The 18,457-nt window shown below is 37.8% G+C and overlaps 2 protein-coding genes across 2 annotated transcripts; both read left to right on the forward strand.

The window, feature by feature from the left end:
• The first annotated feature begins 767 nt into the window (after positions 1-767).
• Positions 768-3,516, forward strand: CPISCA (chloroplast-localized ISCA-like protein). Its single transcript, XM_068479282.2, has 3 exons — positions 768-992; positions 1,558-1,776; positions 3,231-3,516. The coding sequence occupies exons 1-3, from the start codon at positions 833-835 to the stop codon at positions 3,371-3,373; spliced, it is 522 nt and encodes a 173-aa protein (XP_068335383.2). The 5' UTR covers positions 768-832; the 3' UTR covers positions 3,374-3,516.
• Positions 3,517-4,540: 1,024 nt separating this feature from the next.
• On the forward strand, positions 4,541-9,447 carry LOC137734745 (putative ATP synthase 24 kDa subunit, mitochondrial). Its single transcript, XM_068474024.2, has 7 exons — positions 4,541-4,769; positions 5,045-5,138; positions 5,434-5,578; positions 6,363-6,473; positions 8,001-8,147; positions 8,711-8,833; positions 9,086-9,447. Exons 1-7 carry the CDS (start codon positions 4,731-4,733, stop codon positions 9,147-9,149), a joined length of 723 nt encoding a protein of 240 aa, XP_068330125.2. The 5' UTR covers positions 4,541-4,730; the 3' UTR covers positions 9,150-9,447.
• Positions 9,448-18,457: the final 9,010 nt, after the last annotated feature.

The following is an 18,457-nucleotide window of genomic DNA, read 5'->3' on the forward strand; positions in this document are numbered from 1 at the left end:
GTTATCATCCTTATAATAAGCACATTTGTTCATCTTGTTCATCCTTCAGTTTTCATTAATACTGAAGCTATATATATATATATATATATATATATATATCTTTCTGAAGGAAAATACAAATATAGGGGGTTCATGCACCATGAGGAATATTTTCATGCTTCGTGGACGTTTCAAATATCTTACTTTATTTTAATCGTACCTGATTGGTAGAAAACAAATAAAAGCCTTTGAATTTTGTAGAAGAAAGCCTCCTCCACAATTCTTTAGTTGCTTAGCTTCTGGCAAGAGCATGCTGATAAAATGTTGTAGGCCTAATTTACTGAACTATTCTAAGGGAATAAAGAGGGGGAGGCCGGTGACAAGAGAGAGAAGATAGAGATTTAATTGTGAGATGTGTTATATTATTCCATTGTGCCTTTATTTATAGTAGTAGGATAGATTAAATCTTACCCTAATAGAATTGCAACTCTAATAGGATAATATCTAACTTAGAGAATATTCTAAGATATCACTAGATACTCTAAGATTTAAATAATTACATTCTTATTATAAATATGACTACAATATAAACGTATTTTTCTTGATTTTTGATTGAAAAAATGAAAAGAGTTTAGCAAATTTAACAAGAGCCGTATCTATAATCTATCTGCGCAACACTGAATGCATCACTCACTCAACGAAAACCATCAGATAATTCGACGGCTAGGATCTTTCTGTTCAAAATCTCCCAACCTGAGTCACACGTATATAACAACATATTTTCTGATTCTATAAAATAAAGAAAACGAAGAAAGGGAAACCCGAGAAAATCAGTTTCACTTCTTCTTCTACGATGGCGCTGTCTGCAATTACCACGCACTGCCCATCTCTTGTTCGTCTGCCGGCGAACGCCCCTTCAACCTCCTTACCTCCTACCTCAGTATCTTTTCGGCTTTCGTCGATTTGCCTCAGCCGTATAAAACCCGTTTCAATTCGATCAACTTCAATTTCGGGTATTTTGTATTAAAATTTGTCTTTGTTTTCTTTTAAAGTTTGTGGTTACAATTTTATATTTTTATTAATTTGCTTCTGTTTTGAATTTGATTCGATTTGACTTGAAATTGATCTGAATAGGTTAGAAATGGTGTTCGTCTTTCTTTTCAATTTCATCAATCATGTTGTACAAATGATGCTGTTTGAATTTTGGGTTTTGTACATGGTATGCTCTTATATACCTAGTGAACTAGAGTTTTTACTAGACTGTAGTTTGAGATTGTTGTGTTGAGTCCTGTGATAAAACAGGTTTAGTTTCTGTTGAAATATCTCACATCAACCGTATCTCTTAGAAAAAAAAGAGTTTAAATATCTCAATCCCACTCCAACTAATACCGAGGCCATTTGTGATAAAACGTGACGCTTGGCGGACTGGGCATTTGGTAATTACCAAGTTGGGGACAATATCAGTGTTGTTGAAAATGGGCCTTTGGCCCTTCTCTCTGATAATTTGACATTTTCTTCTCCAGTGATTTTTACGTTTGGTTCATAATCCAATGGTACTGAGATTTGTTTGTGTTTCAGCTGTGCCAAAAACCGAGGGGCTCGCACCTGCAATTTCACTTACAGACAGCGCATTGAAGCACTTCAATAAGATGAGATCTGAACGCGGCGAAGACTTATGCTTGAGAATTGGTGTTAAACAGGGTGGATGCTCCGGCATGTCTTATACCATGGACTTCGAGAGTAAAGCAAATGCAAGGCCAGATGATTCTATCATTGAATATAATGGCTTGATTATGGGTAAGTCTTTATATTTTCATTCTCTTTGTCATGTGAGGCAGGTGCTTATTTGTGACAGATAATCGATCTGTGTGTTACTTGTTGTATTTTAGTGTTATGACTGCACGAGTTCCACTCTCAATTTTAGTAGCCTTTTAGATGACTGATTGATTGTCCATTTACCTGAGGGTGCATGTTGAAGCATTCTCATGAAGATCTTAAACTGTCTAGATACTTTCTTTCTTTCATACAAAGTCATCTTTAGGACTTGCTGTATTCATGTCAACATTTGACAGTCTGTCGTATTTAAAAACCAGCATTGCTAAGTTGAATATTCCAATCCCAATGCAGTTTTTCATGGAAGATCTGAAATCTACTTTTTATGTCTGATCACAGGACGCGAATAATAATCACGAATGAATTCCCCCATCAGTTTATGTTGTCAAAACCTAATTATGTTCCCATTGCCCACAACAAGTTGGAAAAGATGAATCCCATGAAGTTCTAAGGGATTTTAGTTGAACCTTTGATGCAGGACAATAGGAATAGATAGGAATATTTTAGATATCCGGACTCACTCGGGCCTTTTGCATCGTAACAATGGTTTGCAATCGATGCAGGACAATAGGAATAGTTAGGAACATGGTAGACATCTAGACTCACTTCAGCCTTTGGCATCACACAAAGGTGTATTGGAATTACTCCAACAGACAAGCTAGAAAAATTCTGGCACCACACCAGCGTTTGGCATCACATGGAAGGTGCCTTGGGATCACCCCGAGGTTGCTGTGCCTCACACACAAGTAGAAAATTCAGAACTTCTTTTCACTAACAATGATTTTAAAAGTTTACACAGTATCCTTTCAATAGGTAAACTGTTACATGAATCACGAAAGACCCACATTAATATACATGGGAATTCTAAATACTAATTTATGACACCCAGTACATTAGTCGTGTAACATAGAGTGACTAAAAGACAATAAGCGTACAAAGTGTACGTGTAAACTGCATTTATTACGTAAGGAACTACAAAGACTGTAATTATCAATATCTGACCTTGGCTCCTGCGTCAACCTCTATTTGTCGGCGAGGCAATATCTGCTTATGATGATATTATTTCACAGGTATTCCCTTTCCAAAGAAAATCTCCACAACTACTTCTCAACTAATCCAAATTTCTCTTTGCCCCATTTTCTCAAGATTTGGGCACCATTTTCCACTTTGCCTAATAGATCTACTCACTTAATGTGGTCTTATGCAACAAAAAGATTGTGAGCAGAAGATGTTAAGTATATATGTTTTACATTCTCCCTTGACCATTCCGTTGTCTGGGTGATTGATTGTATTTCGACTATTTGATACATTATGCCATGCCATATTACATTGCACTGGGTTTGTTTGGATTTTTCTCAATAACTTATGCATTGTGCTTGCCAAGGATGCTTCAACTCCGGTTTCCCCTTGTTTTGCAGTTTGTGATCCAAAGAGCCTCCTGTTCTTGTATGGCATGCAATTAGACTACAGTGATGCTCTTATCGGTGGAGGCTTTTCTTTCAAGAACCCTAATGCTACACAGACATGTGGATGCGGTAAATCTTTTGCCGCAGAGATGTAGCATGACGTACATGGAACCTTTGAATAGAATGAATAGAATATGATAAAGAAAACTTCCAGTGTGTATTAACTTAGTATGTTGCGCTGCATGTTTCAGTGATGCACTTAAAACCTTGTATTAATGTCAATTGCATTACCGCACAAGTCTGCATCCAGTTTTTTGTATTTTATTTCTTCCCGGTAACTCTCTCACATTCTTCTTGTTAATATTTGTTCCGGTCATCTGGAGCATAATTTGTTCCGGTAACTCTCTCACATTCTTCTCTTACACCTCATTTTGTTTATGTCATTTGATTCTTGTACGATTTGTTCAATCCAAAAGTTAGAAATAAATAAACTACAACGGTTAGAAATGAGCAAGAGGAGAATGATCTGCAAAAATCACTTCCCTTTCAGTTTTCCAATTAATACTTTTGTACATCCAAGTTAATATATGAGCGTGTGGTTTACACGAGAGTTCCTTTTTGAGAGCATTGCCCTCAAACATCAAGTTCCCTCAACCTCTGTAAGAGCAATTAAAGTATAATAACACATCACCTCTTCTTTGGTTGTTAAAATTATATGTTGGAGGCTAGACTATCATTAGTAAGTTGTCAATGATTACATCTTGCATATAGAAATCTAGTGAATCTTTCTAACAGGTCGATTTTGCAAAATCTATACTACTGAGTGATACGTACCATTATATTTGTACTTGAATGTTAGATTGTTGTTTAAAAAGTTGTCAAGAACTTGCATGTCACAAACAAGAAAAACTTAGTAAGACCAAAATACTAAAAGCCCTACACCTTTGTGCAAACCACCTTACAAATGACCTTAGATAAGCAACTGTACTGTAGAAAAACAAAAAGAAAAGGACACGTGCACAAATGTTTTGATAGTAAATCATAAAGCAAATATATGATAATAGGAAATTATTATTAGTACTATGATCCAGTAATCAACGTGTAAGATTACAAATTTTATTAGTGCATATGACAACTTTAACTTATATTCTTTTAAGCCACTCAGTATTATAGTTTAGCGGTATTCCTCTTCACTTGTAAGTAAGAGATCTTAAGACTCAATTCTTGTCAATGACGAATTTGAACCACATTATTACAAGCTCACCATCTCCCCTTCTTTAAAAAAAAATAAAAAATTAGAAAAAATAAAACGTTGTGGTATTGTGGTAAATTCTCAGGACTACGTCCTCAAGTGAGCATCCAACGGTTCAGAATCCAGATATAGGCCGAGGAACTCGTTGTCTCTCTCATTCTTTCTCTGTGTACTTCTCAGAGCTCAGAGGCCTCAGAGCAATCAAATCAAAACCCTAAATCGAAAACGAACAGGAAGAATACGAGGACTGAGCTACGATCATGGCCTTCTCTTCCCGCCTCTTATCCAAATCCAGACAGGTCAGTCACTCGATCCTCATTTCTCAAATTTCTTTCTTTAGCTGTTTGGCTTCTGAGAAAATGTTTGAGATAATTAGGGCATTTCAGATTTTCATTTTTGATTTTCTTAAAATTATCGCGTATCAGATGACATAGTTTGCGATATACTGTAATGTGAAGTTTTCGTGATCCGAGAGATGATGAATATGCGAAATGCTTCGGGGGTGTTTATCTCTGGATAAATGAAAGCCAGGGATTCATGGATTTTTGTATTAATTTTCTTTGTAATGTTTCAGCTGTGTGGCAATGGAGTCATTCTTCAACAGGATCGCGTTATTCCGGTCCGTTATTTCGCCAAGGAAGCAAGTCGCCCCGTGCTAAAGGGTGATGGTGAGTCAAAATGCTTGGCTCTATTTAAGAGGTTATGTGATGCTATTCATTGTGATTTGCGAGGTTAACGTTGAGAACAATGGTTTGCTTTACGCTTTTCTCAAATTTACATTGGTTTTAATATGTGAGTGCTATACAATGCTAAGTTCCAAACTTGATATCTGGTATTTTTGTGTCTTTTAGATAGGATGTATTTATGGGTGACTGGCTATCCATTGTTGATCTTATTTATGTCTTTCCTTTGTTATTATTTGATGAAACCTTACTGAACATTTCTTACGTTTGAGGGGTAAAGAGATGCTGAAGAACATCTTCTTGGATGTTAAAAAGAAATTTGAGACAGCTCTTGGTATACTTCGCAAAGAGAAGATCACCATTGACCCAGAGGATCCAGCTGCTGTTTCTCAGTATGCCAAGGTCATGAAAACCATAAGAGAGAAGTGAGTTTTTTTAACCCTTTACCAGTCTATTTCTTAAGAGTAATATAATTGCTTTGTTGTTTTACAGATGTGCCTATTTGTTTTCACATATTGTATAATTTCACATTTGGTGACAAATATATAAACACAAGGGATGGCAGTGTTATGTTTCTAGAATGTACATTATCTTCATTTGTAATCTTTTTGTATAGTTTTTACATAATATACTGCTACAGTTTACAGAGGAAAAGAGTTGTAGGTAATGCAAATAAGGAAATTGACAGAGATGAGAAGGGAAAAAGGGTATGGACAATCAATATTTGTGATCAACAGTGAAGGAACTTAAACCATAGCATGTATAACATATATGACCCCCTTCTTAAGAGTAATCCCATTCGTTGAGAGTGATTCATTGTTCGAGGCACTCTTCAATGAGGTTTAATAATCCAAACCATCTAGTTTAAGATCTCCATCTTAGAATCATCTGTACAAAAAGTTACTTAAATCCAAATTCATTTGACCAATTGATTATCATCATGAACATTTAGTAATTCTGTAACTCGTAAGTGGATAATTTACTTTTGACTTCCAAAATTTTGTATTGTTACTGTAGATCTCCTTTTATCTTGTGCTTTTATTTCCATAAACTTCTACTGGTATTGTATGACTGAGAAATGTAGATAAAATGACTATCGCATTAGAGGAGGGAGCTTATGTGCTGTTCTGTATTTTTCTTCATCAGATGCCACCTTTCATCGTTTTAACTTTTTTGAAGTGGTTACTAATGCATTTTTGTGTCTTGCAGGGCTGATTTGTTCTCAGAATCCCAGCGCATCAAACACACCATCCAAACCCGAACACAAGATATCCCAGATGCTAGAACATATCTGTTGACATTGAAAGAAATTAGGATCAAGTACGTGCTACTCTGTTCTTCAAATTGTTGGATGTCCTTTGTATAATGGAATTAATGTGGTTTTTAATTTTTGTGCTTATACTCCATGTTATTTCTGTTATTACTCATGAAGCCTTATTTTAATATATAGTTTCTACCAAACTTAGTGTGATTGTCATTTTAGTGATCTAAAGTCAGAAACAATTACCTTATTCTTTTGGCCATTAATGCTATTAATATTTGTGCTCATCCTACATGATGTTTCTAAACACTGAGTAATGTTTAGGAGAATTTTTGGATAAGTTTACTAATTGTGATTCTGTATTGAGGGGATGTATTCTGGGTCCCAATGTATATTTGGAATAAGTTCCCAAGAAGATAAAGTGGAAAGGCCGGCTGGTTCTCAGGCGGTGAGGCGACTGGGAGGGTGAGAGGCCAGTAAACAGCAAACTCATCCTTTACACAATTTTTTGTTGCGCAAGATATCATGAGAGATGCTTGTGGGCTGAGTTGGGAAGGATACAAATCACTAAATGGTTGTGGCCTCTTTCCTTAAAACAAAGCTTTATCGTATATGATAATAAGAAGCATGCATGGGATTCAAGAAGATGGGTGGCATGCAAAACTGTCTTTTTGTGGGTTTTTTTTTTCCCCCATTTTCTTTTTTGTTGTTGGGGTGGAGGGTGTGGTGGGTGGTGGGTTGGCATGCAAAACTGTCTTTCAGCTGGGACTATGATTTAATGAAGAACTTAAATGGTTAGAAGGCAAGGAAGATGGCTGATTTGTTCTCTTCTTTGGAGATTTTTTTAATATTTTTTAGCAATAGAGCTGTTTCTAGTATGTTGCTACTGGAATCAATATGTTGTACCTTTCTTTCGAAGCCTGTGTGACAATGCGGGTGATAATGCCTTCTATTCTTACTCCTTCATTTGGAAATCGGAGGTACCTGTGAAGGTGCAAATTTTGGCCTAGTTGATTGCTCACGGCAAAGTGAGTACATGTGATAAGATTGAAATGCAAAGACCAAAACCTTGTCTATCACCTTGTTGGTGTGTTATGTGTGGAGGTGAAAATGGTGTATTCACCATTCTGTAGACTTCAATTGTGTTGATCCCAGCAGGATGTCAGGCATGGTTACGTGAGTGGCAGAAGTTATTTGGGGTAGGGAAGACGGCTAAAGTGTTGAAGGTATGCGGCATGCTGGCAGTGGTGGTTATTTAATTAGTTTGGTAGGAAAGAAGCAAGAGGATTTTGAAGATTGTGGAGGGGCTGATTGGAGGAGATTGAGGAGAATATTATATTTTGGACTTAGCTTTGGGCTACAATAACTTCAGAATCGTCTGATTGCCTGCAGTGTAATGCTAAAATCTAGTTCTATGTGGTGGTATTGTTTTGGTAGGATTATGTGTAATGTAAGATGGATTTTGTTTGAGTACCTATTGTCATTTAGGGTTTTTCTGTTTACGCATACGTCTGCCTTGCGAACATCCATACTTAACGCTTTTACTGTTACATTTGCCAATTAACGTATTTCTTTCCCTTTTGCAGGAGAGGTCTCACTGACGAACTTGGTGCAGAGGCTATGATGATGGATGCATTGGAGAAAGTTGAAAAGGAGCTGAAGAAACCACTTTTGAGGAGTGATAAAAAGGGGATGGCTGTTCTCATGGCAGAATTTGAGAAAATAAACCAGAAGTAGGTAACAATTGTTTTCCTTTTTTTTTTTACTTTTTTTTTTTCATTTTAAATAATGTTTTGAATACAGAGCAGGACACTCGATTAACTTTTATTTACACCTTTACTGTACTTGCATGGTCAGTTTTTGGATCACATCTTTTCATGGTTAATTGCGAACTCTCATATAAAAAGTAGTTTCTGCTAAAGCACTGATTTGTTTTTTCCTTTTAGATTTTGGATTAAAATTGCATTGCCCCATCTAATCCCATTGTTGACATGCTGGGATTTTCAAACAATGTTCAATCTCAAGCTGATTTTGGCTGCACTATTTCCTTCCTTGCACTCCACCACCAACCCCAGAAACTACTTTTCTTTTTGAAAAAATTATAATCAGCGGGGTGAAGTTAATCTTATTTATGATGGTCACAATTGTAATCTGGGGATTGTAAACCCATTGTGTCTCAGGCTCCAAGTCGCTGTCCACTGATTGGTTTGCATATGGCTAAACTCTTGCTTATCGTATTCTTCCATAGCTGATATGAGATACGAAATTCTGATCTAGTCTAACCTTGTCTTTTAAGGCTTGGAATTCGTAAGGAGGACCTACCAAAGTATGAAGAACAGCTAGAACTCAAGAAAGCCAAAGCACAGCTGGAGGAACTTAAGAAGGATGCTCTTGAGGCAATGGAAACTCAGAAGAAACGGTAATTTAGCCATGTCTTTGCCTACTTCCTCTTTTGTCATGTGTGTTTTTTTGCAGCTCTAAACCATTGAGGGTCGTTATGGATTCAGCATACTGTTTTGTTTAGAGTTGGAGATTGAACCATTTGCTTGCAGTCTCCTAACAATATATATTTTGAGTCTTTATTATCGTTAAATTGGCATTGGTGAAATTTAGTTGATGTAACTTGCCCTTTACAGGACTGATATGTAGTTTTGTTTTGAATATTTGTCAGGGAGGAATTTAAGGATGAGGCAATGGTTGATGTGAAGTCGTTAGACATCCGAAACTTCATCTAAGGATCTGGGATTGCATTGAGAGTGGCTTGTTTTGAGATGAACCAAATATTTTGGTAGAATCTGGAAACTGATGACTTAGTTGGGGGTAATTGGGGGAATAATCCTCCTGTTTTAATAAGGCTCCGACTGGTTTCGACTTTGGAGTGCAATTATTCCCAAATCCATGAGATTTATGCGCGCTTTTGTAATTTTTCAGATTTATCAGAGTATAATACTTGCTTTGCCAGGTCCAGGTGAGAATTGGGAAGCTGTTATCACTATGACCAATTTATAATTATATTTTGGAATTTTTGTTCCATGGTACTGTATAAATACCATTTTTTTTTTTTTAGAACAAATGATATTATCTACACACTAAACTAAGGGGGTGGGGGGAGTGAGCTAAGCCTCACTTATGGGCTAGTAATAATGTGGTTCAAATTCGTCTTTGGCGAGAATTGAATTTAAGACCTTTTATTTGCAAGCGAAGAAGAATATCACTATACTGTAATATTAAGTGATAATTTTGTTTTATTTACATCTTTTGTTTTTAACTACAAATCTTGTGGGTTGTTCGTGGAGCTTGGTGGGCTCCGCTACAAATCTTAGTACAAGAACAAACTGTTTATGTACAAGGTTATTTTATTTACTAACATGGAAGTTGTTTCAAGTAATTTGCATTAGGTATTTTTGTGAATTCAAAGATTAGCATGCTATATTCCTTTTCTCGTAAATTTTAGACAAACAGAAATGAGTATTTATCAATTATAGTCAAATGTTAGCCTTTAATTTCAAAAATGTCAATTTTTATAAGAGCTTTCAAAAATATCTAAAATATCACTTAAATGGACACAAATACCCTTTATTCATACAAATAACTAGTTGTTGATTAAAAAATTCTTGTGAGATAATCAAGTGGTGCTTTCACTAATTATTCTAATATGCACCCAAAGAATATCTATTCCGTAAACCTTAAAATATGCCTTTTGCACTTTCTAAGAACAAAACAAATCTCTCGATTCACTACAATAGTCAATGATAACCTTCAAAACAGAATCCGGACACGAACAACACCCTTAATAATGCAAAGGTGTGGAAAATTAAATACAAAGCACATATAATCGAAAGGAAAGTTGAGATAAATAATGTTACAAAAATTAACAATTTATTCTTCTATAAATATTCAATCGAAGGAAGAAACTACAAAAGCAAAGAGAAAACGTAGATGAGGAAAAGTGCAAAAAATTAACCATCTACACCCATCTTCGTTTAGGGGTGCACATTTCTTCACCAACAGTTGATGCCTACTCCTCCAATTTTAAGGTTTAGCTGTGAGAACTCTTCATCTAATAGTGACACACCCCGACACGATATGTCCACTAGGACTCCGAATCGAGTTATGCTAGCCAACACCTGAAAGGTGACAAAGCCATAGGGTGTATTGATGTGCAACATGTGAATAAATTTAAACCTAAAAGTGCCTAAATACAAGAGTGCGCAGTGAGCAGGTATGAACCCATTTTACACGTGATGACAGAGCATAAGTACAATACAGTACAGTAAAATAGGGTGAGAATTATACTATCGATGATAATCACCTACACCAAGATTTGCCAATAATCCTCGTCGGTACAAAAACTCTGCTACTAACACCTAGAGGGGTGAAAAATAAGGGTGAATGGGCCTAAAAATAAAGTTTTAACAAAAACCTTCTGAAAGCATTATAACCTCTCGCCGTAAAACTCGTATAGTTTCCAGAAAATAATACTACTACGTAGGTATAAAAACCAATGCACAAGAGCAGCAAAAACTGAAGTATGCCATGTCATAATATCTTAGCAATAATAAATGTAAGCCAGGCGTGAAACCAATATAAAATAGTATGCCAGTCGGAGTCACCTAACGTGACCTGTACGACTGGGCCTGTAGCTCATCAATCTAGGCTAGCACACGAGTCGAAGTCACCTAATATGACTTATATGACAGGCTGGGTATGAATATGCACGCTCAAGTGCTATGATCACGTGAAAGCTGTGCGATAAATCACAAGTCACCTACGAGTCGGAACCACCTATTATGGTATGTATGACAAGCTGGCACCAGACTTGGATCCAAGGTAAGCGTGCAATGTGGGAGGTGAACAATCATGTGAAGGTTGGCCCTAGCCCCAGGTGGGAGCATTAATACAGGGGTGCAACCATGATGAGCTCTAAATAAATGTGTGCATACCAATGCAATACAACCCATTCAATCACATAAGGCTAAATAGCCAAAATGGTCCTTGAGATTTGCATAACCCCTGAGATTGAAAATCAATAGAAATGGTCCCTGAAATTGTCCATCATCCATGATTTTGGTCATTCCGTTAAAAACTCTTTGGGCAATTTTGAAAACTTCGTCACTCAATCGATTCTTAACCAAATTCGACCTATAATATATCAAAATGAAGATAGGAAAGTGTAGAACAAGATTATACCTATTTGGAAGCCACGTTGCCAGATATGGCTGGAAAATATCTTGAAAGGTGACTGGTTTGCAGGAAAACTGGAAAACTAGCCGGAAATTGGGTAAACTTTAAACGTTCATAACTTCTTCAATACTCAACGAAATCGAGTGATTCAAAAACAAAACTCATACTTCTCGACAAGATGAAGAGAATTGTGCCTTTGTCAATGACTAAATTGCCATGATTTGGCAGGAAAATGGCTCGAAAGTGGCTAACTCGAAAATGGTTAGCCACTTTCGAGCAGTTTTCCGGCCAAACCACTTCGATTTAGCCATTGACAAAGGTACCATTATATTCATCTTGTCGAGAAGTATGATTTTTGTTTTTTAATCACTCGATTTCGTTGAGTATTGAAGAAGTTATGAACATTTAAAGTTTACCCAATTTCCGGCGAGTTTTCCAGTTTTCCAGCGGACTAATCACATTTCAGGCTATTTTTCGGCCATCTCTGGCAACCATTGGGCTTCCAAATCGTATAATCTTGTTCAACACTTGCCTATCTTCATTTTGATATATTATGGGTCAAATTTGGTTAAGAAATGATTGAGTTATGAAGCTTTGAAATTTGCGCAAAGAGTTTTTAATAGAATGACCAAAATCATGGATGGTGGACAATCTCAGGGACCATTTCTATTGATTATGCAAATCTCAGGGGCCATTTTGGCCATTTAGTCATCACATAATACTCACCTGAAGCTTACCTGAGTCTCCGCGTCATCACACAATACAATTCACAAGTGTAACAATGCAATATTTAAAATGTAACTTATTCATGACATGGCAAGCAAAGCATAGTTCCATATAAAAAAAAATGTTTCTGGAAATCGTAAAGTTTATATATATAGACACACACACACTATAAAAAGGAAAAAGACCCACTCACCTGAGGTCCACGCTACAACTCTCTACCACGAATATCGAGGCATGACGAACGATCTACGCCTAAAACAATTAGCAAATCATGTCTCAGAATTCTTATTAATAGAACACGTAACTTACATATCTTATTCGGGAAGATCCTTACGTCAGATTCCCGATCCGTAAGTTTCTAATATCCTCAAATACTATAACGTATCAAGCGGCAGACCTTAATGGAACTAGGTTCAAACGACGGAAATTCGTCAATCAGACTTCACGTATGGAATTGGAGAATCAAACTTAGCCTAGGAAGGTCAGGGGATACCTCGCCCCACGCGCCGCCGTACACGGTGGTCAGCCGTCCCGACTTGCCGAAAAAATCAACTATTTCTAAAAATTCTCAAATTTCACATAAATGAAGATTTCAATGAGTATAGCAAGTTTTATACCCGCGGTCAAGTCCAATTTGGCAGGGAAGTGCTTTAATTTGTCTCGAACCCGCCGAAACCCTAAAATTTGGGTGAGCTGATTCGCCAAATTTGCAACTCCGTTGTCCCAAAACTTGTTTGGGCTTTGTTCTTGACTCTAAAGGAGTGCTTTGATGGTGAAGATCGAGTGTATTTCATTCAGAATTGGCGGATTGCCACCAAGAGTCCCCCGACCCCATCGCTGTCGTATACCATGAAAATGCCTCATTTGCTTCGAAATTTTTGGTGATCAACTAAGGAGGAGGGGCGTGATGATGTTGGCAAGTGATGGGGGGTCCTAATTTGCCAGAAAAAATGGTGGGAATGCATCGGAATTCACTCGGGGTGATCAGGTTTTGAAATGGGTCACGGGTCAAGGGGATAAAGACCGGGTTCCTTTCCCTCTCTCTTCCCTCCTTCCTTCTTTTCTTCTCTTCTCCCATTGGTTTTCTCCTTTTCTCCCTTTCCTAATTGATTTGGTTCCCCCCCTCCTTTCTCTCCTTTATCTTCCATCTCTACCGCCCATCTTTTCTTTCCTTTAATCTAGGCCACACACGTGGCTTTCCAGATTTTACTCCAATGTAAAATCTGGAGCATTCCAGAAAATAATAAATTTACAATTTTGCCCTTGATAGGAGCATATTTATGCGACTTAAATGGCTTGTTCTCGTACATTTACGTTATGTTTCTTTAGTTATTTTAGTACTTTAAGCTATTTTCGTGTGTTTGTAGGTCCAAAGGGCTAAAGGAGCAAAAAGATGCATTTTGGAGACTTTTGGAGCACTTTTGGGCTAAGGACGGATAGCTTATGCTTGAAGCCAAAGTGTTGGACGAAATTGAAGACCTAATTGGAGCCAAAGTGTTGGAACCTTGTTCTCTTTAGTTTTAGGACATTTAAACCTTTCCTAATCCCAATCATGCCATGCATAACACACATCCATTCTAACACATTGTCATTGCACATGCATTTCCTTCATTAGTTAACCCACATGCACTTATCACTTATCATCACCACATATCATATCACTTAATCACTTATCACTTATCATCACCACTTAACCACTTATCATATCATAACCACATATCATATCACTTATCACTTATCACTTAACATAACATCCACCTACTTCACCTACAACATCCACTTCACCTACAACATCCACCTACTTCACCTACAACATCCACCCACTTCACCTACAACATCTCATTCCATTTCACAACACAACACCCCTCAAACACTTCCTTAGAATCCAAACCATCTTTCCATTTCCACCATTCCTCATCCATTTCCATAATTCCCCAAACCTCACCTTAGACCTTGTGCTACAACAACGAGGAAGATAAGAGGGCCTAAACGTTCATACAATTCAAGTTTGAGTTGTTGGAATGTTTAGGTGTTTCTTTGATTTCAAAGTTTAAATTCAATTCTCTTTGTTTTGTACGTATGAGGAATGGAAGAGAAGAGTGCCTAAACGTTCATACAATTCAAGTTTGAGTTGTTGGAATGTTTAGGTGTTTCTTTGATTTCAAAGTAATGAGGAACTAATCCCCCTTTAGCTAGGGGGTGATTCGAAACTATGTTTATATTTGCAATATGAATTGATTACTTTTGGTTGGAATTTCATAAGTTGTGGATTCAATTCGTTTAACTGTTTGATTGATAACTTATTTATGTATGTTCATTGAGATTGCAAGCTTAATTTTCATGCATGAATATGACGCTAGAATATAAGTGAGTTTCACCTAATCGTTATGAACTTATATTCACAAGTAGTGGAGGTTGCTTATAAACAATCGCGTTAAACGAATTCTTGGCATAAGTTTCATGCGTATTCCATAGTAACGAATGCCTCGTCAACACTTCTAATTTTCATTGAACTTAATGATCTTTGTTGAATGTCTCTATCATGCGTATTCCATAGTTAGGGACTTTGATTAAGAATAATTTGGTTGTAATGCGTATTCCATTCAATCCAATGAATTTAGGGAAATCTGAAAGTTAATTTAAGCGGACCTAATTAACTTGGAGCATTGAGTTTCATAATTTATCGAAAGACCAACTGAGAATCAATCTTGTATGCAAGTATAACATGTGTGGAGAAGAACCCCTTAGCTAGCCTTCATTCCATTTATTCCATCATCCATATTCACATTTACATTCTGCTTAGTTTATTAACTTGTTTTGTTATTTCAATTTTCGTCAAATCAAAACTCTTCCCCCCTTTTTCCTTATTGTTCAATTTAGTTTATGTTTTAAAGCATTTTGAGTCTTTGGTTTGTCTTAGTGATTTAAAGTTTAGTTTTGCATTCTTTGAGTCTAGTATAGTGTTTTAAACTTTATTTTACGTTTTTTTAGTCAAATCCAAGTGATTAACAATCCCTCCTAATCCCCGGTCCAGAACGATCCCTACTTATACTTATACTACAATTGTCAAAAAGAGGGTTTAATTTATGCGCGTATAATTCTCGCATCAAATTTTGGCGCCGTTGCCGGGGATTAGCAACTTTGCTAATCCCTTGGTTCTTTTCTTTTTTTTGGTTTAGTTGTTTTCGTTTTAGTTTCTAACTTAATGTTGTTTTCTTTGTTTGTTGTTACTTTTGATATTTGATTTAGTTCTCTTTCTTTGATTTTAGGTACTAGAGAAGTAAGATATGGATTTTGCTAGCATTCAAGCTCAATTGGCAAATCTTACTTCTAAATTGTCGCCGTATGCCGAAAGGACCACAGTGCAGAGTGTCCCTACATTTGGTGCTTCATATAGGCAAGGATTTCAAGCCAATCAATGTCCACAAAGAGATTGGAGGGATCATTCAAACTCTATATGGTGGGAAGATCAACAAGTTCAACGTGAAGCATATTGGCAACCATATGAGGAGTTCTATTCAAGACCTATGCAGCCACCACAACTTCATATGCAATATGCTCAATTAAATTCAAGTTTGCCAATAGATTATAATCAAATTCTTAATGAAATAAATTCTTTGGCGCAGGGGTCACAAAATCAAGCCAAGGAGGCTCAACAAGAAGCATATTGGCAACCATATGATGAGTTCAATACAACACCTATGCAGCCACCACAACCTCCCCCACAACAATTCCAATCAAGTTCAAGTATGTCCATGGATAATGATAAAAATTTTCAATTACTAACCTCTTTGGCGCAGGGGTCACAAAATCAAGCCAAGGAGTTGGGTAAATTGGACGAGCAATTTGGGCAGATTATGGAGTTCATGAAACAAATTCAAGAGCAAAGTGAACTCTCCAACTCAACTATTGAAAACTCGAAGGAAGATTTTGAAATCCATAATGCTATCACTTTGGGAAGTGCTATGGAGGTTGGAGCTGACCTAAAAATGTCCAAACATAGCCTAGAAGTGGATGAAGAGCTGCTAATTGAGGAGGAGGAAGAAGACATGCACACGGCAAGGGTAGAACAACCCTTGCCGCAGATCCCTAAGCCCTCTAAACCACCCACCACCAGTAAGGACGTCCCAATTCCATGTTATTCTGATGTTATTCCACCCAATGTCCCTTTTCCTAGCAGGTTTTTGATTCCCAACCAAGAAGAGAGTAAAAAGGACATCGTGGAAGCCTTCCCAAAGGAGCAAAATGCTATTCAAATTCTTGGTGCAACACAGCAAGTTTTAGATGGTGTTGAATTCTTCAAAGGACTTTGTACACTAAGAAGAATGATTCAAGAGAAGGTAGTGGCTGGAGAAGATGTAGAATGCATCAAAGAGGACATATTTGAAACCACAATTCCCAAGGAAGTTGGATTTTATGACACGGGACAAGTCATAACTTTCGAAGGGGTGTTTATTCTGGAGTTCATTTTGGAGCACACAGGTAAGCCGCCTCCCCGAATTTCAATTTTCTTTTATACTAACATGTGGTTAATGATTCAGGCACCCAATCTGGAATTTAAACTATTACCGGATCATTTTAAGTATCACCGCCCATTCAAAGATAAATTCCATGCTGTTTGATTTTATTTATGAAAAAAAAAAAAAAAAAAAAAAAAAAAAAAAAAAAAAAACATGGCAGAATGATGGAGCTTCATAAAGGGCGTTTACTTGAAGCCCCACTACTGGGCAAAACTCTAGAAGCAGGAGGCATAGATGCGGAAGGCATCGGAGCAGAAGGCATCGAGGCGGAAGGCATCGGGGCGGAAGGTATCGGAGCGGGAGGCATCAAAGAAGAGGCCTCAATACTTGGCCAAACGCTGGATGAGCCCGGAAAAATGTGCCTCTGGAAGTAAGCCGCAAGCCTTTGACGGTCAGTTTGACGGTCACTTTGCATCCGACCATTGGATTCTTGTAGCTCATCAAGCTTCCTCTTCATACCCGTCGAATAGTTGTTGGCAAGCACGTGCAAACTTCTATTCTCGTACTTAAGCAGTTTGATCTCCTGCTTGAGACTTTCCACCTCTGCCATCAAAGATTCCACCTGACGGGAGCGGGCAAGCAGGCGTTGGCCCATGTTGGACACAGAACTCGCACACTGAACACTAAGTGCGAGGGATTCTTGAACGGCCAACTCATCGGACCGTCCTGACAGCAGCCTACTATCTTTTGGAGTAAGGAGGTTCCTAGCTACTATTGTAGCTGTTGTGGCGTCCTGCATCACGGAGTCTTCACCTGTAAGAAGACCGTTAGAAGATAAGAAAGAAGGGCGCCATACGTTACCTTGACGCGGCGCGCCCGTATCACTGCTAAGGCTCAATTCCAAGCTAAGGTTCGATGGGTTTGCCATTTTTCAAAAGTGTTCAAAGAGAGGGGCGGATGGAGTTAATTCTCAAAGGGCCGGAGTCGATTTTCAAGAATGGGAATTCTTCAGAGTGTGTTTGTTGTGGTGATAGATAGCTCTATAAAAGCCAAGGCGACGCGTCCACCGATTCAAGAAGCCGGAATTTCCGGCGTAATTTAGGCGACGCGTTCTCGGCTTTTCAGAAGACGCGTTCAACTTTGTCAAAAGATTTCTGACAAAGCTGAATACACGTGGAGGCCATCATCGCAACTACACATCTTTAGCCGACAAGCGCAAAGTTCGGCGACGCTTTCTCTGCTTTTCAGAAGACGTGTGCAGCTTTGTCAAAAGGAGCCGCATCTGCACTACCACGTGTCGTTCAGAAAGCGAAGGGGCGCCTGCTCAGAAATCGAAGAGGCGTATTCAAAGATCGAAGAGGCGCCACTATTTCAAAAAGCCGGATTTGCGGGATCAAAACGTTTGTCGACAAGGGTAAAAAGTACCACCACTTGATATTATCTCTATATATGTCGACCTTCGTCTTTTATGGCAGGGCAAACCTGAAGAAAATGCCCAACTCTCCCTCACCTCTGAGGGCGCACTCCCAGCAAAGCCTTTCAAAATACTCAATTCTTTCTTCTTCCCCAAAGATGATACCAGATGCCTGGAGTACATATGACCCAGGAGGAAACGGCAGATTGAAGCATGTGCTGATTCATTCACCGCTTCTTTAAAGCAAAGGTATCTCATA

The sequence above is a fragment of the Pyrus communis genome, chromosome 15 (genome assembly GCF_041283825.1).
Source record: "Pyrus communis isolate YQ-2024b chromosome 15, ASM4128382v1, whole genome shotgun sequence".
Lineage (NCBI taxonomy): Eukaryota > Viridiplantae > Streptophyta > Magnoliopsida > Rosales > Rosaceae > Pyrus > Pyrus communis.